The sequence below is a fragment of the Monodelphis domestica genome, chromosome 1, assembly GCF_027887165.1.
Source record: "Monodelphis domestica isolate mMonDom1 chromosome 1, mMonDom1.pri, whole genome shotgun sequence".
In the NCBI taxonomy this organism is placed as follows: Eukaryota; Metazoa; Chordata; class Mammalia; order Didelphimorphia; family Didelphidae; genus Monodelphis; species Monodelphis domestica.
In genome coordinates, this window is record NC_077227.1 from 570,795,806 (window position 1) to 570,821,123 (window position 25,318).

General features: G+C 37.8%; 1 protein-coding gene and 1 long non-coding RNA gene across 2 annotated transcripts in view; one reads left to right on the forward strand and one right to left on the reverse strand.

Moving 5' to 3' along the window:
- LOC103102127 (uncharacterized) overlaps positions 1-19,620 on the reverse strand; it is an 84,470-nt gene extending 64,850 nt beyond the window's left edge. Inside the window, exon 1 of the long non-coding RNA XR_008915537.1 lies at positions 19,509-19,620. This is a non-coding gene — a long non-coding RNA (uncharacterized LOC103102127). The remainder of the gene's footprint in view (positions 1-19,508) is intronic.
- Positions 6,286-25,054, forward strand: BMP10 (bone morphogenetic protein 10). The gene is made up of 2 exons (XM_001372449.4): positions 6,286-6,744; positions 18,446-25,054. The coding sequence occupies exons 1-2, from the start codon at positions 6,411-6,413 to the stop codon at positions 19,378-19,380; spliced, it is 1,269 nt and encodes a 422-aa protein (XP_001372486.1). The 5' UTR covers positions 6,286-6,410; the 3' UTR covers positions 19,381-25,054.
- The last annotated feature ends 264 nt before the right edge of the window (positions 25,055-25,318 follow it).

Sequence of the window (25,318 nt, forward strand, 5' to 3'; positions counted from 1 at the left end):
AAGTATTTCAGAATTAAGTTAGCAGAGCCAAGAAAACCATATATAGAAACTACAACAGTGTAAATGGAAGGAATAATAGCACACCAAAGAAATAAAAAGTAGGTATAGCAAAATTATAAAGATCAAGAAGGCCCCAAATGAAGAGATATGAAAAAACACCCCCAACCTACCCCTTCGTGGAAATGGAAAGTCCATGGGTGATACACATGAAAGAATGCCTTACATCACTCTTGATAAAGAGAAATGCAAATCAAAACCACTTTGATGCTTCACTTATACCCTGTAAATTGGAAACAGTAACAAAAAGTGGCAATAATCAGTGTTGGAGAGGTGGTGAAAAGATTGTTACAATAATTTTTGTTGGTGGAGCTATGAAATGGTACAACTACTTTGGAAAGCAATTTGGAATTACGTAAACAAAGTGTCTAAAATATATTTAACCTTGGAATCAGTAATTCTATTACTGGGCCTACACCCCAAGGAAGTAATTGATATTTTAAAAATTCCCATACATTCCAAAACATTTGTAGTTTTGCTTTTCATGATAGTCAAAAATTGATGGAAGATAGATGTCCATTAATTTGGAAATGGATAAGCAAATTATGGTATATGAATATATTGGGATATTCTTACACTGTAAGGAATGATGAGTGTGATAAATACAGAGAAGCAAAGAAATACCTATATGAACTAATACAGAATAAAGTTAGCAGAACCAAGAAAATCAAATATAGAGAAACCATAATGATGTAAATGGAAAGAATTAATACATCAGAGAAATCAAAAGTAAATGCAGATGACAGTGGATAGAGTGCCAAAGCTAGAGATGGGAGGTCCTGAGTTAAGCTCCAGCTTTAGATATTTCCTAACTCTGTGACCTTGGACAAGTCACTTAACCCTCATTGCCTAGCCCTTATAGCTATTCTACCTTGGAACCATATTCATTCTAAGGCAAAAAGTAAATGTTTAAACTAAGATTTTTTAAAAGTAAATGCCCCAAATTATGATAGTGTCTTTCTTAAAAAGGAACCAAATTTAGAGATATGAGAGAATATTCCCAAATAATCCCTTCATGGAGGTAGGAGGTCCCTGGGACACATGCACATATTTTTAGATTTCTTCAATCTATGATCAATTATTCTGACTTTTTCCTCCCCCGAAAAAATACACTTTTTCATATTGGAATAGTTCCCTAGAAGTGGAAGGGGAAAGATACATGGGATAGGGTGACATAAGAAATAGGATATATCAATAAAAATAAAATGCACAGCAACAAATTCAAGATAATTTGGAATAGGACGGGAAAAATCAGGGAGCTAGTAGCACTTAGGGAAATCAGGAAGACTTCATATAGCTGGTGGGTTCTTGAGCAGAGCTTTTAAGAAGACTGTGGATTCTGAGAGGTAAAGGTGAGAAGAATGTGCATTTCTAGCATGGGGACAGCTGTAGTGACAGAAACAGATCATTCATGTGAGGAACAATTTGAAGACCATTTTGACTGGACTGTGTGAGAAGGAAAATGCATTAACTAGAAAGGTAGGTAGGAATTGGCTTGTAAAGGCCTCTAAACACCAAATACATTGATTCTAGAGGTAATAGAGAGCTGTTTCAATTTACTGAGGAAAGGAATAGCATGGTCAGTCCTGTGTTTTAGGAATATTCTTTTGGCAACTCTATGGAAAAGGGATTTGAATAGAGAAAAGTGAGAAGAGAAGCTTAAGACAGGGAGACAAATCAGGAGACTATAGCAATAATCAAGGTGAGAGATGACAAGGCTTGAACCAGGGCAACTAATCTTATTCCCTTTGTTAATCCCATTAATAGAAGAGAATATATACATATATGAAGCAGCTAGGTGACTCAATGGATAGAGTCAGGAAGGTTTGTGTTCAAATCCATCCTCATATACTTACTAGCTGTGTAACCCTGGGAAAGTCACTTAGTCTCTGCATTAATCCACTATAGAAGAAAATGGCAAATTACTTCAGTATCTTTGCCAAGAAAACACCATGGATGGAATGGTACCCAGGGCACTAGGAATCAGATAAGGCTAAATGAATACACACACACATATATATTTACCATTTTTATACCCTCTCTGCACCAACTACAAAAATGCTGAAGGCAATTCAGGTTGCATATTACATAAAATGACCCAATTTTTCAATCTAATAATAATAAAATTAAAGATCACATTTCTGTAACCATTTGAAAATCTACCCAGCATTTTGCTCACAAAAACCTTTGATGGTAAAGAATGTTTGTGTTAGCATCCTTACAGATGAGATGACTGAGGCTGAGGTAACAGCTGCACCCCTGAAGAGAAGGACCTGAGCATCTCCAGCATCTGGCACAGAGTTGGTCTTAAGAAGTATCACTCAAATGGAGATCCACCACTTAAGTGGTAGGACTCTCACTCGATCCCAGGACTTTTTCTTACTCTTGCACTACAATACCTTGTTGCCAGCACAGAGTAAGCAAAAGACTATGAAGAACATATAAAACACTCAAGATCAGTTTGTATTGGAGCTTTTGTGAACATAAAGACTGGTTTCTGCAGTCTTATACATATATATATATATATGCATATATAGCTTACTTTCTACCTCTGTGTATGTCTGTATGTCTCTGCCTATTATCTCTCACTATCTTTGTCTCTGTCTCTCTGTGTCTCTATCTCTGTTTCTTTGCATATCTGTTTCTCATTTTATCTGTCTCTGACTGTCTCTATCACTGTTTCTGTCTCTCTCTATGCTTCCTCCCATCTATCTCTAGTTCTGTCTTTCTCTGTCTCCTTCCATCTCTCTGCCTTTCTCAGTCTCTATCTGTCTCTCTTTGTCTCAATCTCTGTCTCTCTGTCTCCTTTTGTTTCAGTTTCTCTTTATCTTCGTTTCTATCTCTATATCCCTTTTTCTTTTTCTGTGTCTCTCTGTGTCTCTATTTTTCTATCTCTTCCTATTTGTTTCTATCTCTGTCCCTGTGTGTCTCTGTCTCTCCTTGACTATTTCTGTTTCTCTGTATGTTTCCCCCATGCCTATCTCTATCTCCCTGTTTCTGACTTTCTCTGTCTATAACTCTCCATCTCTTTGTCTCTCTCTATCTCTATTTTTCTGTCTCTCTTTGCCTCAATCCCTACCTCTGTCACTGTCTTTTTTTATCTTTCTGTGTGTCTCTCGGTCTATTTTTCTTCCTCTCTGTTTCTGTCTCTTTTTCTCTGTCTGTGTCTCTCTGTCTCTGTCTTTATTTCTCTCTGTCTCTCCCTATTTCTGTCTGTGTGTGTGTGTGTGTCTCTCTCTCGGTCTTCTCTCTCTCCCTCTCTGTCTCTCTGTGCCTCTCTCTATGTCTCTCTCTGGGTCTCTGTCTGTCTGTCTTTCTCCCTCCTCACTGAACTGGAGAGACAGCTTATGGGTGAAGCTCCTCCCACATGGAGGCCTAGAGAGGCAATATACATATGCCTGACATTCAGGTTGCTGAAGTGTGTGTTGACATGCCTCTGTTTGCTGAAGAGAGTTGGATGCTTGTTTTGATGCAGACTGAGATAATCTAGGCCTGGCTAGTGTGCTGTCAGAAAGTTTCTTGTTAAAATGTTAGCGCCACTGCAAAGAGGACCAGTCCTGGGTCCCAGGAGTGGGGCTATTCTGAGCCCCTCCTATTGGGAATCTATAACTGACCATTCTTTTTATTTTTTTAACAGGAATGACAAGTTTGGGGCTTAAGACTACTAAGGAGACTTTTGCCAGAGAATCGCATTTGATCTGATATCTACAAGTTATCTCAAAGAAGGGATGTTCTCTGGGGGAAAAAGGAGTAAAGAGCTGAAAGGACAGCTAGCCTGCAGATTTGAGGGATGGGAGGAGGAATTAGAAACTTTGGCAGAGATGAAAGGGAATGAGCAAAATTAATTCAACCAGATAATTCCTTTTCCCCCCTACCTTCATAAAAGCTATGGACTTTGTGGATCATTCAAATGTTTTTGATAGTTCAAAGGATCTTAGATTGAATAGTGAAATGGGGTCTTAGAAGCCATCAAGTTCAACCCCCTCATTTAACTGATCAAGAAACTGAGGTTCATGAGGGTAAATGACTTGCACAGAACTCTACAGTCATGGAGTGTTTGTAGCAGGATTGGAACCTAGATCTTCCTGACTCCAAATCTACTGCCCCTACATTGTTGTTTGTAATTATATATATATATATATATATATATATATATATATATATATATATATATATATATACTTAAAAAGGCAATTTGGTGTCATGGAAAAATTAATTTCATTTTAATTCAGATGCAGGTTCCTCCACTTACAGTTTTGTGCCTTTTGACAAGTCACTTCTGCTCTCATAGGTTTCTGTCTTGTAAAATTAGGGGCCTAAATTAGATGATCTTTAGGGTAGCTCCCTCACACCTCTAAATCCTATGAACAAAGGATTTTCAGTCAAGATCTTAGAAAAGTTATAGAATCAGATCTGAAGTTTCACTTCTAGCCCAACATCATCCCAATAGTTGTCACTCTTGGCTCTGTAGACCGTCACCAATTCAGAGACAACCCAACAAGCTTTCCAATGGCACTGCAGAAATAGCTCCCTGAATAAGCCCCGACCTCTTCTCTCTTTATTCTGTGAGTGCCTCAATTAGATCTGATATTTGGTTGTTGAGCAATGCACATTTGATCTCTCTGAGATTTCCTCCCATTTAGCCAGCTGACAATTTGTATGTAAATATTTGCATGTCATCCCCCCATTTGGATGTGCTCTCCTTGAGGGCAAGGACTGTTTTTGCCTTTCCTCTCTCTGTTGCTTAGCACAGTGCCTGGCACATTTGTGCTTAATATTGTTCATTCATTTCAGTTGTGTCTGATTCTTTGTGACCTCATTTGGGATTTTCTTGGCAGAGAAATTAGAGTGGTTTGCCATTTCCTTCCCAGACTCATTTTACAGATGAGGAAACAGAGGCAAGCAGGGTTAAATGACTTGCTCAGGGTTACAAAACTAATGTCTGAAGCCAGATTTGAACTCAGGAAGATGGATCTTCCAGACTCCAGGCCTGGTGTTCTAGCCTCTGCACCACCCAGGTGCCCCACCTGGCACAAAATAAGAGCTTTAAAAATACCTGTTGACTGACAGACTGACAGTCAGGAAATAAAGATTAAATCCAAACAAATGCTAGGTAGCATTTGTGAGTACTTCAGTTTTCTATCTCTGTTTCTCTCTCCCTCTATTTTGCTGTCTGTGTCTCTCTCTGTCTCTGTCTCTTTCTACTTCTCTCTGGTTCTCTTTGTCTATTTAATATAAGATTGCTTTCTTTTTGGTTTTTGAGTTCAGACCTTTATTCTAAACCATATTAATTCTGAAGAATGACTTTAAAAAATGATTCAATGTTTGCAAAGTTTGCACTAGCTCAGTGATGATGGGTATTTGGCAGTTCTTCAGAAATGTGTAAGGGTCACTATTTTAAAAAATAAATTCATGTAGTGTTGATTTTGTTTAGACCTAGGCAACTCAAGAATGGCAATGACCAAAGCATGGAGAGGTTTGGAACTAACAGTAGAGAAGGGATCTGGAGCAATGAAATCCTGGATCCTTGAAGGAATGACTTAAATGAGGGTGAATAGCATTGACCAAAGTCCTCTTCTAATAATCCCCTATGGTTTGAAGGTAATCCTGGACTTCCCATGGCCATTTCAAGAGCAGAGAAGCTCTGGTCATCCCTGACCAAGCCAAATGACTTTGAGTAGAGATGGACAATGGATTTGGATACCTATTATTTAAGGCTCATCACCAAGCAGCTAGCTATAAAGGAATGACTATTAAAAAATATCTACTAAATCATAAATGTGTCAAAATCTGTGTCTATAGACAGGGTATTGATACATATGAAATCACAGTTTCTAGAAGTATTGAAACATGAAGTAAATTTGTTTTTGAAATCTATGATATTCTTGGGCATGACTCTCCATTCTTCCCATTGAACAAGAAATTTTTAAGATCACAAAGTGTCCATGTCCGCTGAGTGGGGCTGCTTGAAAGGAAGCAAGACAGAGCCCTTTCAAGAAGAAAATTGTCCTATCTTCTCACCAGTGTCAGAATGTAGAAGTGTTTACAAAATGCTCATTAAAAGAAAAAGGAATTGTGAGATAGCTACAAAATCTGGTGAACAAGTTTACACTAGAGAGATAAGGAAGGCTAAGCTCCCATAGGCGATCCGGCTGTCCAATTATTGCAATTGGGGGGTGGAGGGGAGGAAGAACAGAAGGGAAAGAGACACAGACCGAGTGAGGGAATGCTTCTGAAAGAGTTTCCAAACTTGGCAACTCCGGATGACATAAGTCAAATCCCCTCCAGAGGATTCAGACCACTCAGACCACTGACACCTAAAATTCACTGGGATTGGGGGCTTGAGCAAAGCCATGGGCTCCCCAGTCTTACAGCTGTATGTAGTCCTCTGTCTGGGAGCCTCCTTGGGATCTGGCAGTCCCATCATGAGCCTGGAGGTCTCTCCCCTGGAAGAAGATCTGCCCCTGCTGGATGATGTTTTTTCAGAGCAGGATGGTGTTGACTTTACTACTCTGCTAGAGAGCGTGAAAAATGAATTTCTGAAGACATTGAACCTGTCTGACATCCCCCTGCACAATTCGGCCAAGGTCGACCCACCAGAGTACATGTTAGAACTATATAACAGGTTTGCCACTGATCGGACCTCGATGCCATCTGCCAACATCATTAGAAGTTTCAAAAATGAAGGTAAGTTGGGGCTTTCATTATCATAAGTTCAACTAAGCTTTTTTAAAATGAAGGACTATCTATATACACATACACATTATGGAAATTCTATTCACACACATAGGAATAGTGACAGCAACTAGCTCTTATATTTCATGAGCATACAGAATTCTTGGGCTAAGAAAACTCTCTCTACGTATCTGCTTCTGCATCTTCTCTACAATCTACTGCCTTAGAAAATTCCCAATTGCTCTGAAAGGTTATGACATACAGGATCACAGCCAGTATATGCCAGAAAAGGGGCTTGAACCTATGTTTTCTTGGCTCCAGGGGTGGTTTTATACACATGAAGTCATACTGCATATAGATCTAGATAGACAGATATCAATATATATGCATATATACACATACACACTCCCTAAGGCCTTACAGATGAGAGAGGTATGCGAATGCAGTATCTATCTATAGATACATACATACCTATATACACATTTATGTCTCTCTTCCCTCTCTCATTCTCTCTCTCTCTTCCCTCTCTCTTATTCTCTCTCTCTCTCTCTCTCTCTCTCTCTCTCTCTCTCTCTCTCTCTCTCTCTCTCTCTCTCTCTCTCTCTCTCTCTCCCTCTCTCTTTATATATAGTGCCAGCAAGGGCTTACAGTATTTTTTCATGTGGTTTTTACCTAGATCTTGGCAGAGAAGGTCCCAGTAGACCTTCCAGCTGAGAAAATAATTCCACCTCTGAAATGGGTTTGTTTTCTTCTGGTTGGATTATCAAGTTCTATTTAAATACCTACAGATTGGCCTTTGTGTCAGTCTGCCTATGAACTCTCACTGCTAGACAAGCTTTTCTGTTGGATTCAGTTTGTCAATCTAGCATAGGAAGAAAATTCTGAAAACACAAACCAAAAAGCAGGATGATGTGACTGGCAATTTGCTAGGGAACAGATCTACTTTACATTTAAATTGAAGAAAAGCTGAAATGGTGTAGAAATGAAGGTGCGGTTATATCAAATATGCTAGTGAAGGTAAAAGACATCTTCACATACTTCAGAAAAAACTTTTGCCCCTACAATTCAGCCAATTGGAATAAGTTATCTCCCCCAATTTTTGTTAATAATTTAGGTTCCTATCTCCTTTCCCTCTATTATAGGTTACCTCATTTACTTGTGCTCAAGTAGTATCCCAACTAATAAGCTGCTTAAAGTGCCAGAGAGTCATTAATCTGGACCTGAGAAGTCCATCACAGACTGTCTAGTACAACCTTCTAATTTTACAAATGAAGAAGTTGAAACCCATGGAAATTAAATGATTCACCCAGGGTATTGCAGGTAGTAAGGATCTCAATTGGACTAGAACTCATGTGTTCATGTCTGAGAGCCAATTCTCTTTCCACTTTACCAGCATTCCTCCAAGAGACTAAGCCATTTTAAAAAATATTTCCCAGGACCAGATACTTTGCCCTACACATGGTAGGGATTTGATAAATACTTACGGAATGGAATGGAATTGAAATTATTCATTAGATCAAGTGGCTTAAAAACACTACTTATAGTTTTTAATTATGGAATTTATTATTGTTTTCTCTTTACAAATTTTAATAGCTAGAAGAGCCTTCTGGGTAATGGGTAGGAAACTAAAGGAGAGGTTAACAAGCCTTTATTCAGACTGTTAGATTCAATAGCAGTCTCCTGCTTTTCAATAATAAAATCCTATCACATTGGGATATATCCATAAGCTATAGCTTATGAAATTTATATACTATATTTCTCCTTCATACCTCATACTTATTTATTCATCATAGATTAAAAGCAGAAAAGGAAAGTATGCCATTGTCCAACCCCTTCATTTTATAATAGAGTATTTGAAGAAAGAGAAAGACTTAGAGAATGTCACACAAGTAGAGAGTTATAGAGCATGATTTGAAGCTAGGTCCTTCTGATCCCAAATCCAAGGATCTTTCCACTATATTTCATGGACTCATAGTTGGAGTTTCATTCATGCATTCAAAAATATTTATTTTTGATGTTATTTGGACATGAAATTTCAGTGGTGTAGAGAACTCCCTGGTGCAGAAACTCTCTCAACCAATGTAGAACCGCAACTTACTTATATATTAGAGATAACAGTATACTGGTAGATGTTTAATAACCAGCTCTCTGAGAAAAACAAAAATGTACACATTAAATGCTTCTCCTTTTGATCTACATTATTATATTTTTCCACCACTTTCTTTAGCCTAGATAGTCAACAAAACAAGATTTGATGATTTTTGACAATAGACCAACAACTTCTTGAGCTGGGCTTCAGTGTATTCCTGCCTACAGAGTTGCCTGAAAAACTGAAAGCATTAATTAACTTACCAATCCATAGTAATACAGCTGGAATGTGTCAGAAGCAGGATTTGAGCCCAGTTCTTCCCCACTCCAAGACTAGCCCTCTATATCCACCATGCCCATGATCTCTCAATGGTCCTTTCTAGCACTAAATCTACGACTCCATGACCTATATTCATACATCCAGTAGCTCAAATATATTTGATTCTACTCATATAAGTTTATTTTTTTTAATGTTCTTTTAATTCTGAATAGTGTCTTTTATAGAACAGGATACATTTTCTTGCATTGTATTTGCTCCCTGCCTTTACGTTTTCCTGGAGTTTTAGGGAAAAAAGTTTTAGCATTCTCTAATTTGTGAAAGAAGACAAATGACATTTATGTCTACAGACACCTTAAGCAGGCAAGTTCAAACTCAGTAATAACCTCACTTCCAGAACCTTTTCTGAAGTGGTGCTGCATACCTCTGTGCTTACTCCTAAGGACTCCTGATCTGTTGAGAGACTGAAGAGTGCTATCGTTCATATCCATGCAGGAAAAGGAGTCCCTCCACCATCCACGATTTTCATTGTTGGCTCTAACATTCTAGTGAAAAACTAGAAATACCCTCAAAATGTAACTGTGAGAGAATGATTAAATGAACTCATATATATATGTATATTCATGGAGTGCAATATCATAAAAAAGATAAATAAAAGTGAGGGGTATAAAGGAATCCAGAAGGAGTGTTTAAAAAATTCATTGGGGGAGGGGCAGAATCAGGAAAGTGGAGAATATTATTATTGTCATAAAAGAAGAAATGGGAGGCAGCTGGTGATTCAGTGAATTGAGAGCCAAGTCTAGTGATGGAAGGTCCTAGATTTAAATCTGACCTTGGATACTTCCTAGTTCTGTGACCCTGGTCAAGTCACTTCATCTCCATTACCTAGCTCTTACTGCTCTTCTGCCATGGAACCAATACACAGTATTAATTCTAAGATGGAAGGTAAGGGGATTTTTGTTTTGTTTTGTTTATAAAGGAAAAAATGTACATTGGAAGGAGTAAACAAAGTACTCCAATGGAGATGTGTAGCAGAAATAGTTCTGGACTTGAAATCAGAGGACATGGATTTGAATCTCAGCTCTATCATTTACAACCTATGTAACCTTGGGCCAATCCATTTTTCTGGCCTCAGTTTCCTAATCTGTAAAATAAGGAGATTAACTAGATGATCACTAAGGTCCTTTCTAGCTCTTAAACAATGAAGAAACATTGATTCATTATGACATTTCATGCTTTGAAATTCATTCATTTAAAAGGAAATGATGGCAATAGTTAATTGAATTGGTTCTGCTTAGTGATTCAGATTAGCTATAAAAATTCATGTAAAAATGAATCTATTATAGATGCAAGCCAAAGATTTTGATTTAAAGATTCCACAATTGTCCAATGATAGCAAAAGCCTGAAAATTGAACTCAGCTTGCACATCATGCTTTTTCAAAGTCTGTCTCAGATAATTAAGGATCATGAGGTCCAGAACTAGATGGAACTTAGGAACATGTAAGTCAATTCCCTCATTTTTGCATATGAGGCAACAAAAGCCCCAAGAATAAAAAAGATTTGGTCAAAGTTACACACAAATGCTAAGGAACAAAGCTGATGGCTAAATGTCGGCATTTTGATTTCCATATCCAGAGCTCGTGCCACCATATCATAGCCACAGGAAGCTGTAGAAGAAAGGTAAGATACCAGCAGTGGGGCAGCAAATCAGACAATGGATAGACCACAAGACATGAAGTCAGAAGACTTGGATTTGATTACAGGTCCGAAAACCTATCAGCTGTGTCAGCCTTGGCCCTGTCACTTCCTATATGAGATTTAGAGTCCTCTCCTATAAAATGGGGATGATAACACTAGTGCTGAGCTGCTAAGAAATGATGAGTAGGTAAAAAGTCTGGAATTAGAGTCAAGAAGACCCGAGTTCAAATCTAGCCTCAGATACTTATTTACTGGCTATGGTGACTTGGCAAGTCCCTTAATCTCTCATAACTTCAGTTTTCTCATCTTTTAGAGCCACTAGGTGGCAGAGTGGATAGAGTGCCAGCCTGGAGTCCTGAAGACTCATCTTCCTAAGTTCAAATCTGGCCTCAGACGCTTACTAGCTGTGTCATCCTGAGCAAATAACTTAATCCTGGTTGCTTCAGTTTTCTCATCTGCAAAATGAGCTAGACAAGGAAATGGCAAATCATTTCCTCTTAATAACTCTCTGTGGTAGGAAATAGAATAATAAGGATTATTATTTCCATTTTATAGATGAAAAAAATTTATCTTAGAGAAGAAAAAATGGCTTTCCCAACATCATACCCTTCATTGGTGTCAGAGAAATGGCTCAAATGTAGATTTCCTGACTAAAAGGCTAGTGTCTTTTTGCCTGACCTACCTAATTTGTACAAGATGCAGCCCCATGCTGCAGAGCATTCAGAAATAAGTGGCTAGGGCCCTGAGTTTGGAGTCAATAACATTTGGATTCAAATCTCATCTCAGACACATACTCACTGTATGACCCTAGGCAAGTCACTTCATCTCCCTCCATGCCTTAATTCCTTCTTCCATAAAATGAAGAACTTGGACTTGATGGTCTCTAAGGTCCCTTCTCATTCTAAATCTATGATTAGGACATGATGTTAACCTTTATGGAACTTGGCCTCTAACAAGGAGAAGGAAACCTCCACTTAGAAAAGTCCTCAAGGACTATAATTTGGCTCCACTCCACCAGTGGAACTCCTAGCTCCTCTCTTCAACTCAATTCAATTCAACAAATATGTATACTATAAACACATGTATATATATATATATATGGCATATGCCTTAATATTATAGCTGAATAGATGTTCTGAATATCTGCCATGGAGTCCCAAATTCATCATCCTGTGAGAGTCACTCTGTGACCATATGATATAGAACTTCTCCAAAATTAGCTAGGTATGAAAAAGTAACTAAAATAATGGAAAATACAAATTTGATGAAGAAGGTAAGAACTCAAAAAAAGCAGATTATTTTCATGGGGAAGGGGCAAAAAAGATGAAGAAGTGAGGTTGGCCTCAAAGATGGTTAGTTATAAAAATGGGCATTTCTAGAGGAGAATGAAAACAGCTAGGTGCTTCAGTGGATAGAATCTGGAGATGGGGGGGGGGGGGGCCTAGGTTAAAATCTGGCTTCAGACACTCACTGCCTAGCTGTGTGACCCTGGGCAAGTCAATTAGCCTCAATTGCCCTTACTGCTCTTTTATCTCAGAACTGATGTTAAGTATCAATTCTAAGACAGAGGTAAGGGTTTAAAAAGAGAAAGAGAGAGAGAGAGAGAGAGAGAGAGAGAGAGAGAGAGAGAGAGAGAGAGAGAGAGAGAGAGAGAGAGAGAGAGAGAGAGAGAGAGAGAGAGAGAGAGAGAATGGCTTGAGCAACTGTGCAGAGAATACAAAAAAACAAGACATGCTCAAGACATAATAAGTTGACATCTGAAGTAGGATTTCATATCATGGAAGAGGAAGGAATAAGCTTGGGAAGGGACATTTAAAGGGCATTACATGAGGGAGTTTTATGGCCAGATTGTGTTTGGAATATTCACTGACTGGTGAAAAGCCACCAAAAACTATTGAATGAGAAGTTCACAAGGACATTGAATAAGAGGAAGAATGGTAATTGGATTTAGTGGAATAAGGCCTAAGCTTTAGTCCCAGTGCCAGTACTTAATAGCTAGATAACCAAGTCAATTCACTTCCCTGAGCCTCAGTTCCCCCTTATGTAAAATATGAATATTTGTACTCTCTGATTTAGCTTCATGAACTGTAAAGTGCTCTATAATTTTGTTATTCCTATATAAATAAAAATTATTATTATATTAATCAAAATAAATTTTTAAAAATGAATATGACAGTAGATTAGAGGCAAGTAGAGCAAATACAAGACTACCTGGTAGTCTAGGTAGGAGGTGACAAAAACTAGCAAAATATAAATTCCTTGAGGATAGGGACTGTTTTATCCCTGTCTTTATATGCCCACTGCCTAATAGTGCCTGACATGAAGAAGACATTTGATAAATGCTTACTGAATTGATAGAATCATAAAGTTAGAGCTAGAAGGAACTCTAGAAAGCATTTAGCCCAAGCCCTCATTTTACAATGAGACTGAATCAGAAAGAGTTTAAGTGATTTGTTCATGATCACACAGATATTAAGTAGTAGAGACAGGATTAAACTGAAATGAATCAGATTGAATTGAATTAGAATGGTAGCAATAGAAAAGGAAAGGAAAAAATGAAGGCAAAAACCATTATGAATGAAGCAAATAATTTGATAAAAGGAAGTCAAAAGTATAAATTCAAAAAATTAGAACTATAGCTGAGAGAAAACTTGGTGGGGACGAAGGATAAATATGCCAACTGCTTCCAAGGATTTGGAAGGTTGTGTCCTGAAAGGGGGGTGAAACTCATTCTATTAGGGCTGAAAAGACAGAAGAAAGAGCAATCTGCAAATCAAAATGAGATAGACTGGAGTTTGATTGTTGTTCAGTTGTTTCAATCAAGTCTAACTCTTCATGACCTCATTTTGGGTTTTCTTGGCAAAGATACTGGAGTGGTTTGCCATTTCCTTCTCCAACTCATTTTACAGGTGAGGAAACTAAAGTCAACAAGGTTAAGTGATTTGCTCAGGGTGACACAACTAATAAGTGTCTGAGGCTGAATTTGAACTCAGGTTTTCCTGATTCCAGGCTCAGAACTCTGTCTATTATGCCACCTTGCTACCCAAAGAGCTTGATACAAAATCCAGTTGATTAGAGCTATCTGCAAGTAGAATGGCCCGACTTGAGAAGGAAGCAGTATCATCTCCTTCCCTGGAAGTCTTCAGATGATAGTGGTCAGTTATAAAATAGAAGGCATCCCTATTCAGAGTCATGTTAGGCTAGAATTGCTAGATTCTTTGATTCTGTGAATCAGTTATTACCTGGACTAATTGTAAAACAAAAACAAAAACCCTACACCATAGTGTTAAAATTGTTCCTTTTCCAATTTGACCTGTCGTGGAGTAAGCACAAGTTAGTTCAAAGCTTCCATGCATTGATGCTGAAACTAGCTAATTAAATTGTGAGTTATCTCAAATGAAGGTAAGACATACAGACCCAATCATTGATTTCTAAATTAAAGCTATTTTCAAAACTATGCAATATGCAACTATTTATGCATGTGCAAATGTGTGAGGTCATTCTGTACATCAGGGATTCTAAAGTTATTTATTATCAGGCAGAGGCAATAACTGTGGAACAGTTATTCAATAAAAAGGCTAGGCTATAATACTGTGAACTATGCATATGTATTGGCATTTAGGGTGAAATGGAATTTAAGTTGTTCTCTAAAATTAAAAGGTCAGAGTAGATAAAGTCCTTTTTGTTCTTTGGACCAAAAAGCAATTATCTTTGAGCAGTCATCTAACAGAACCTTTTAATTATGCAGAGGCATTTAAATGCAGATTTGGGGAATCTATTTAATTGGTTGCCATTCTTCATTCTAGTGAACTTAGCTACTTTGACTTTCAGATCATAGGCTCAGGATCTGCCAGCATTGCCTTAGAGACCACATGCATGAGGGGCATCTGAGAAGGAATTTTAGTTTGAAAAAACTCCAGAAGATGTTCAAGTTTATTAAAAATCCATTTAAAGACCCAGAACAGGACATAGTTAGGTAACTCAGTGGATAAAGAACCAAGACCTGAAGACTGGAGGTCCTGGATTCAAATCCGATCTCAGACTCTTTATAGCTGTGTGACCATGGGCAAGTAACTTAACTCTCATTGCCTATCCCTTCCTGATCAATACTTAGTATTGATTCTAAGACAAAAATTAAGGGTTTTTAAATCAAAAATAAAGATACAGACACAGAACCCTATAATGTTAGAGATAGAAGGGTGCACAATTCTATTGGCATGAGTTGAGGTCATAGATAGGTATTAATAATATTTGGAGCTGAAAAGATTCTTAGAGGTATTCTGGGTCAGTTCTCTATTTTTACAGAAGATAAATGTGAAGCAGAGAAAAGGAAATGATTGCCCAAGGTCATCCAGGTAGTAAGTAGCAGAACTGGGACCACAACCCAGGTTTCCTAATTACCAATCTAAAGCTCTTGCCACATTAAGGTACCCAACTAAAGGAAAGGGAAATAAGCACACATATTAGCATATACCATCCATCCATATCCTCGAATCATGCCTTCTAGTGACTAAGCCCTGGGCCTCCCCAATGCCTTTAAAGTTGCTTTTTTAAATTCATGTATTCATAAAATCATAAATGTTAAAGTAGGAAGAGAACTAATGATCCTGGAGTCAAAAGGTTTGGTTTCAAATCCTGCCCTATCAGGTTCTCTCCCTATGTTTTAGCTTCTTTATCCCTAAAGATGATGGAGTAGATGACCTCTAAGGACTCAGCCAACTCTAGATGTTCTGAACTAAATGATTATCTCAGGCTACACTCCTGATATTGTAAAAAACTTAAAGGTCTCATTCTCAAGAGGCTGATTGTCACCTGCAAAAGGCCTTGTACATTACACAAAAACTATAGAATTGAATTGCATGGAACTTGACTCTATTACTTTCATTATGGCTTACCAAGAATAGCAGGGAAGTTTTCATAACTCAATAAACATTTACTGAACACTCTCTATGTGACAGGAACCATGATGGGCATGGGGGTATGGGTACCTCAAAAATTAAACAATTCCTACTCTCAAAACCTTATATTCTCTCATGAGAGATAGCATGACCATAGAGAAAGAGGAGGTAGGATCTGCTGGTCATTTCTTATGGTAAAGTAGTATTCTATCACAATCATATACCACAACTTGTTCAGCCATTCCAAGTGATGGACATCCCCTCAGTTTCCAGTTCTTTACCACCACCTCAGTTACTATAAATATTTTAGAACATACAAGTTCTTTTCTTTTCCCCCTTACCACTTTAGTAAATAAACCTAATAGTAATATTACTGAGTCAGAAGGTATATATTACTGAGTCAGAAGGTATTTACAGTTTAATAACTCTTTGGATGTAATTCCAGATTACTCTCCAGGATGGTTGGTTGGATTAGTCACAGTTCCTCTAGTGTGTATATGCTCCCATTTTTCTACATCCCTCCCAATATTTGTCATTTTGCCCTTCTATCCTCTTAGTCAATCTAATAAGTGTGAGCTGATATCTCAGAGTTGTTTTTATGTGCATTTTTCTAAGCAATATCTATCTAAAGTATTTTAATATTTGTATTTTTATATATAGCTTTGATATCTTCATTGAAAAACCATCTATTCATATCTTCTAACCATTTATCAGTTGGAGAATAGGTCATATTCATATAAATTTGACAGTGTTCTCTATATATTTTAGATATGAGTCCTCTATCTGAGAAACTGTCTATAAAATTTCCCCCAAAATTTTTGGATTTCTTTCTCATTTTGGCTACATACATTTTATATTATATACAGCAACAGAAGAGTTGTTTGAAGAATGACTTGTGTATGTCCACCTGCAGAGAAGGAATTCATAAACAGAAACAAGCAAATTAGAGTTTTATATAACATATATTTTTATCAAATGATGTCTTCTCTAATAGAGATAGGGAGAGAGGGAATTGACTGGGTATTTTAATGTAACAGACAGAAATATTGATAGACAGAAAGATATATAGAGACAAACAAGAAGAGAGAGAGAGAGAGAGAGAGAGAGAGAGAGAGAGAGAGAGAGAGAGAGAGAGAGAGAGAGAGAGAGAGAAGAATAGGAGTAGTTAAACAGGTAGGAGAAGAATCAGGAGAAAATAATGTCATAAAAACCCAAAAAGGAGAGAATACTCAGGAAGAGTGGGTAGTCAATATTTTTGAATGAAGCAGAAAAGTGAAGAACCACAAAGACTGAAAATACTTTGAAGAAGTGTGTAGCAAAGGTTATTGGGACACCCCCACCCTTTCCAGAATGCAATGTCTTAGAAAGAAAGAGAAGAAAGTATACTCTAAGAAGTAGTGGAAGGGAAGATCAGGGGTTCAAAGTTATGTGAGGGAAGCGAGTTCTCTGAGAACAAGTAGGTGAAAGGAACATGAGAGGAAGAAGTCCAGAATGAAGAGAAGTATATTTATTATGAAATGGGAATTCCTGGAGGTTCAGTGGAAGACATGAGAAGAATTGAAATGGGAGATGAGTAAGGTGGTGTTGAGGAGGATAAGGAAGAGAGAATAGGAAGTAGGCGGTAAGGATAATTTACTCCTAAGTATAGAGCAATTGAGCAATATGGGGGTAGAGAATTATAGGGGGTGGAAGTTTTCTGTCCATAGCAGTGGTGGTGGGTGGGAGATAAGCTGTACTGCTCACAGTCTCCACTGGATGGTGATATGCAGCAAACACCAGAGAATCTGGGCCTTGGTTGCTGTCCTCCCTTGGGGGCTGGATGGGAGTGTGACAACTGAAGTTATAGTGGTAGATGAGAACTCAAGGAATGAAATAACTCCTGGGAATGTAATCCTCTAGCTCCTATTAGAGCTGTTTTCTCTAAGCAAAAAAGTTCACATGGACCATGATGTTCTGACATTATGGATGGAGGATTCAGTGCAGAATGAAAGCAGGTGGATGATAAAATCAAAGTTCAGAAGGTGACTTCATGAGGATGGGATGAGCATAACAAAGGGGACAGTCTTGAGCTATGAATATGGCTCCCTATTGCCTACCAAATAAAGCAAAAATGCCTGACTCTTCCATTGAAGGCACTTTATAATGTGGCTCCAACCTACATTTCTAGCCTTATCTCCTACCCCTCCTCTTCTGATGCTTTTATGTTCCAGCCAGACTGGAATATTGTCCATCCCCCATTCTCATTTGTTCTCAATTCCACATGCCTGAAATGGACCCCCTGACTCTCTCCAATCCATATCTTCATTTGCTCAACTCTCCCTCTTTTTATGGACTAGTTCAGGTGTCACCTCCTACACAAAGCTTTCTCTGATATTAACCCTATGGGTAGAAATATCTCTTATTTAATTTTTCTCTTTGAACTTTGCCTGAGTCAATCCTTTGCATTTATTTCACTATTCTTTATATCATCATTATTCATATTGCTGTCCTTTCCCCAGTTCACTCACTCATATCTTACCCCATGCCAATCCCATCACTCTTAAATTATAAGCTGGCATAGAGAGGCACCTGTGCTATATTTCTCTCTGTCTAGTTGAGGATCTTACACACAGGAGGCCCTGAATAGACCTTTTTTCATATGGGGCAAGCTTAAACATCTATTCTATATTGAACATTTTTTTCCTACATATGGTCAATGATGCTACTTTGTTTTGAGGTAATAATTACCATGTGTGTTTTGTCCCTTTCCAGATCTCTTTTCTCAACCAACCAACTTTAATGGACTCCAAAAATATCAACTCCTCTTCAACGTGTCCATCCCACACCATGAAGAGATTGTCATGGCTGAGCTCAGACTCTATGCCTTGGCCCAGTGGAGCCACCTACTATATGATGGAGTGGAACGAAAAGTGACCATTTTTGAAGTACAAGAAAATGAAGGAGAGGAAAGAAAAATGCTGGTTTTGGTGTCAGGAGAAATCTATGGAACCAGTAGTGAGTGGGAAGCTTTTGATGTCACTGATGCCATCAGACATTGGCGAAGGTCAGGTTCTACTACACACCGGCTAGAAGTCCACATAGAGAGCAGAAATGAGGGGGCTGAGTCTTCAGAAAGAAGTCAGCCAGAGATAGATGTCAGTGCCCAGAACAAGCATGTCCCTTTGCTTATCGTGTTTTCTGACGACCAGAGTAATGACAAAAAGGAGGAGAAAGAGGAGTTGAGCGACATGATAGATCATGAGGACCTTCTGGAACTGGACAACCTAGATACTGATAATTTCCATGATGGTCCTGGTGAAGAAGCTCTATTGCAGATGAGATCCAATATTATCTATGATTCCACTGCCCGAATTAGGAGAAATGCAAAAGGGAACTATTGTAAAAAGACTCCACTCTATATTGACTTCAAGGAAATTGGTTGGGATTCCTGGATTATAGCTCCTCCAGGATATGAAGCATACGAGTGCCGGGGAGTTTGTTCTTACCCTCTGGCAGAGCACCTAACACCCACAAAACATGCCATCATCCAAGCTCTAGTCCACCTGAAGAATCCTCAGAAAGCTGCCAAAGCTTGCTGCGTGCCCACCAAACTGGATCCCATCTCTATCCTCTACTTAGACAAAGGGGTTGTCACCTACAAGTTTAAATATGAAGGCATGGCTGTATCAGAATGTGGCTGTAGATAGCTAATGAGAGAGAAAGCAGTCATGTACAAGTGGTAGCATATTTAAGAACTGTAAATTTTGTACATTTTGAGCGCCTATTTAATAAGATTATTTAAAGAGGGGTGTAAAGAAAACAGAAGGAGACTTACTCAGAAGAATAGGTAGGTTGACTGGTTGTAGAAAATGTATATTTTGCTATTCAGCCTGCTTCTTCTGGGGAGTTTTCCTTGTAGTTGGCCATTTCCAGGCAATCTTCTTCTAAGTGAAAATGGCAAATTCAAATTATGATTTCTAAACATCCTCCATACAATGTCTCACACAGCAAATGACCCCCAAGAAGAAAAATAAAGTTGATATGTACATCTACATGCATATCCATATATGTACATAAGCATCTGTATGTATATGTAGATGCTACAGTATTTAAGGAACCATGTCTTCACCTCTGTGTTCCCCCACTGCCAGAGGTCTCAAATGCCTACACCCCTTGGGAGATGTTTTTATTAGTTGCTATGGCTAAGAAAATTCATTATTTGTGGCTAGCGCTCCAGTATTGAACCTCCAGGCATTTAGTTAACCTAGTCCCTGAAAAGCAGAGTCAGAGTCCATTGCTGGGATCTGACCTGCTAGAATTTGTGTTCTGTTGTCTTCAAGAACCCAGGGGCAGCTGGGTGGCTCAGTGCATTGAGAGCCAGGCCTAGAGATAGGAGGCCCTGAGTTCAGATCTGTCCTCAGACACGTCCTAATTATATCACCTTGGGCAAATCATTTCATTCCCAATGCCTAGCCCTTACCATTCTTTTGTCTTGGAACTGATTTACAGTATTGATTCTAAGACTGAAGGTAAGGGTCTCTTTTATACCAAGAGTACATATCAAAGGATTCCAGTAATCAATATATGTGTATGCATTTGGGTGTGTTTCTAAATATATACCCATTTGTACCTATCAAAGTAGTAACTTCATAGGGTCACAACTTCAGAGATCATCTAGCCCAAATCAATCATTTTATAGATGAAAAAACTGAAGCCTAGGGAGGTTAAATGTTTTACCCAAGACCACACAGGTTTAAACTAGACATATAGACATATATAGAGATATGTATATACATGTCAATATAGATAAATATATCTATATGTATGTATAAAATGCCTCTAAGATTCCTATATTTGAGCATAATTTTGTAATTCTATCTCAAACTAATACAGTTTCTCATATCTCAAATGAAAATGTCTTCACCATTCTGTTGGCCTTCCCTCTAATGGAAGGTCCAAGAGCTGATGCTGAGTACTTGTACTGGGGAGGTGGTATTTGATAGGGAATTTACTTGACTTAGAGTCAGCGTAGACCACATGGGACAACAACAGTGAACAGATGATGGGGTAGGTTTTGTCAAGATGGCATTTAGTAAGGAAAAAGGAAAGAACTTGGAACTTATGTTTAGAGACCAAGACCCATCCCCAGGGTCACAGGCCCTGTAGGAATTATGTTTTGTCTTTCATGTTCTCAGGAAAGCAGAGTTCCTGGCTGGTATCTGCTGTTCTGGTTATTTCATTGTGGTCTGGAGGGACTCTGCTGTAGGTTCAGCTATGAGGTGGCCACTGAAGAGAACAGACTTTAGGTTACTTCATAGATTATGTCAGAGTCACCCCAGCCCAGCCCAGCCCAGCCCAGAAAGGTGGCAGGTCAGGGAAGGTAGAATCTCTCATAAAGGTGGGAGAGATTGGGATGGTGAAATGGGTCTAAACCCAAGACATCTCTAGAAGTTTTGTTGTTGGTTTTATTTTTAATAAGACCCTTGATAGAAGCTCGATTTGATGTGATTTGCCTTTTCCTGGTAAACAATAAATGCAGAAAAGTATGATGAATTGAGGGTTCTAGTGAGCTGTGATACATTTTGTCCTTATTCTTGCGTAAGTTTAGTGACTTCTGGAGAGAGAGAAAAGGAAGGAGCAATCCACATAAGTATTGAATGAAAACATCTGCAAGCTCCTCATTCTGCTCCCCACCCCCATGTGTAGTGGTGTCACATGCCATGTTTCCACCACTCTTCTGCAACAAATGGAGATGATAAGAAGGTGTCAGAGCTGAAAAACAATAGACCTTTCACTTTATTTATACTAAGGTGCAAATTTGTCAGATTCTTGGGAAAGTCTAACTGCCTGATGATCCCTTCTCTGGTCACCATCAACTCCTACTTCATGCATCCATGCATATGCTGTACATTTTTATGGCAAAATTATCTTCCCTGGAAGTGATAAAGGACTGTCTCTGAAAAGGCTAATTCTAACCATTTATGGGAATCCATATGAAAAAAACTGTCAGTTGACAGAACACCCATGTGAATTCTTCTCTTCTCCCCACTATTTATTGATGTATTTATTGTTGTAATATACTGTAGAATACTAAATGGTTTATTTTGTTTTGTTCATATTTCACTCTTGGGGGGAAAAAAACTTTTATGGAATCATCAGACCCTAGGCAAAGCTTCTCAAATGTCACCTTTCTTGGATGGATAAGGACTCATTTATAGCACATAAAGTGTGGCCTAGAGTTTGATTTTTTCCCACTTTGAACTCTTGTTACTTTAGATAGCCTTCCCATTATGCCATCTATTTTACATGCTATAAATCTCTTGAGATAAATGATTTTTTGTAAATAGTGCAAGTTGAACTCAAGTGGGAAGGTTATAAAAAAAAGTTAGCCAATAAATGTAGCTTGTCTTATGTCTATATGTTAGCATATTGTCCTTTCTGTAATGCAATGTAACTGCTCACATAACACACCTCCAAAAAGGAGAGACATGCTTTAAGGCTAGTGGGAGGTTCTTCTCCATTGGAAGAAGTTCATCACAAGTTGACAGAAGGATGATGCATTTTTCAACCATGGCAATTCTTGAACACCATCTACTGATGACAAATAGGTTGTAATCTGAATGGGTGGAGAGAATGAATGAAATCACAGATTCCTGATGTTTGAAAGTAATGTAAAAGCAAGAGCCATTAGCCGGTGCACTGACTAATATCAGATTCTTTTGGTTCTCAGGCACTTTCTTCCCCAGATAGACCACTTTGTTATAATGGACAGTCATTTCAGTAAAGTTACTGAGCAATGCAGTTTGAATCAACTGAGGAATTGACTATCAATGGTCCAAATGACTCATCTAGGGGCCCCATGTAGATGTGGCCTCAAAACATTTAATTTACTCTTGGGACAGGACTTAGATATATGCCCTGGAGAAAAATTAACTAAAAACCTCAGTCTTGAGATGTTGGCATATGAAGGAAATTCTGCTTTATCTCTTAAGATATCATATACCATTTCTTACAGGAGTCATCACCTTCACTACAGATATTATTTATGGAAAACCCATAGAGAGTTGAATAATAGAATCTTTGATCATTGAGTCCAACAGCTTAGACAACAAAGAATTCTCTCACAATGTTCCTGGCTGGTGGTCATCTATCCTTTATTGGAATACTTCCAGTGATAGAGCACTTATACATCCCCAAGGCATCCTGCTCTCCTATTGAATATGACAGTATTTAAGAAGATCCCCTTTATATAGAAGCAAAATTTACTTCCCTGTAAGTTCCACCCATTATTCCAAATTCTACCCTTTTGAGTCAACTTGGACAAACCTAATCCTGCTTCCCATGACAATCCTTAAAAGAGCCGCCAAAAAAGACCTTCTTTTCTTTAGCAAGTTGTCCAGTTAGTTTGTGAGCTCATTGAAGTCAAGGATTATCTTTTGCCTTTTTTTGTATCCCCGGAGCTCAGCTGAGTGCATGGCACCTAGTAGATGCGTAATAAATGTTGATTGGTTGATTGATTGATTGATTGATTGATTAATGACCATTGGCTGGCTGAAGAGAAAAAATTAATTCATATACTATGTTTCCTACTTTTGTTAAGGCCATAAGTATTACATCATAGAGTTTGTATCAGTTCAATTTAGAGTCATATTTCACATTCTATGAAAAAAGAAAGTAACTCAATGACATAAACTCTGCTAACTTAATTACTCCAACCAAGAAAATTTCTCATCATTAGAGTCTAAGGCATCGATGAGAAATTTTCTTGGTTTCTAAGGCTTAGACAGAAGGAAGTAATATATGATATCAGAAGCAATGAGAAAGAAAAAGTTTGTCTTTTCCACATAATTCCAAGAATGTAAGCTCCAAGAGAGCAGACTGTCATATCTGGACTTTGTGCCTTCCTGAGTTCATACATTGTGTTCTACACACAGTAGATGCTTATTAAATGTTTGTTGAATTTTTTATTTTGAAAATAATTTATTATATATGAGAATAAGAGATTCATTATTCTGTGTACATAATCTAAAGCTTAAAGGTTATCAAGCCATTATGGTTTTGTTTATGGTCTGAAGCTCTGAATTCATCAGTACAGTGAACCTTCAACATGGAAAATCAATCCTTCCACCTCTGCAGAATGGCAACTGCCCATAAACTATAGCCTTTGAGAATAATTGGATCACTAAGGTTAAGTGGCTTGCTCAAGGTCACATAGCTAACATGTTTCAGAACTAGACCTTCCTAGTCCTAACATGGGTTCTCTACCCACCATTAGCATACTGCTTTTCACCAGAGATTTCTATTCGTTTGTTTTTTATTATAAACTTCCTGTGGGTACCTGACTTTGTTAGCCTCGAATCCACTTTCAAAATGGAAAACAATCAGCATAATGTAATAGTGCTCATTTGTTGAGCAGCCACAAACATGTCCTTTGGAAAGAATCAATGGTGTTATGATTATACAGGATCTAATTCATTACTTTCAGGTTCTCTTGTGAAAAATAATTTCTTTACACTAATTCCTAGCATGAAACCAAGTCAGAAACTAACTGCTAATGAACCAAACGTGTGCATTCAGAAAAAGTCACCTTGTAGAATAAAAATAGAAGCTGAGTATTTTGGGAAATGCTGTTTGCTGCTTAATTTAACTTTAAAAGCCATTTCTAATTTTGTCCATTTGGTTTCCTCTCTCATCAATAGAATATTACTTAGAAATTCAATGGCCAATTTCAGTTCAAAACCTTAGCAAAACATAATTTCAAGAAACAGTCAACAGATAACTCTGAATATTTAGACCACCCATGCTGACCACTACCATTTTTTGTTACCTAATACATTACTTTCTCATTGTTGGCAACTGTGTTTGCATGGATTAGAGATTGGATATCTTATTCTTCAGGAAATTTGCTTTGTTTCTCTTTTGATGTAGGATATTAGAGTTGGAAAAAAACATTGAAATGTTCTCATCTAATCCTCTCATTGTACAGTTGGGCAAACTGAGATCAAGGAAGAACTGATTTGCCCTAATTTAATCAGATAGTAAGAGGCAAAACTGAAATTTGAACTCAACTCTTCTAACTTTGAAACTAGTCCTCTTTGTAATAGCTTGGGTGATATCTAATTCAGGGAAAATATTAAGGGTTGTTTTCAGTGATATTTGATAATCATGTTTAGGTAATGAGAATAATTTTTGAAATCAAGAAAGAAAAGGAAGAAAAATGTAATACTGTTCCACATTTTAAAGGTATCATAAACACAATATGAGCACAAAATTCAAAATGCAAACTTGTTCATCTCTCTTGTGACATGGGAAAACAATAAAATAAGGAATGGCTATTGAAATGTCTTTTGTGTCACTTGAGTCATATGTGTTCAATATAGTCATTTCTGCTTTTTCTACTTCTCCTAATGAAGTGAAATCATGTGTATGAGCATACTATAAACCAAAGGTTCTTAGCCCAAGGCCCACAAACTTGGTTTTTAAAAAAATGATATTTCCAAATATTTGACTTCCTTTTATAATCTGAATTTTATTGAATGCACTTAAAAACCTTTTAGAGAAAAGGTTCATAGGCTTTGTCAGACTGCCAAAGGGGTTCATGAAGCAAAAACAACTAAGAATTCTTCCTCTAAAGCCCTACCTAAA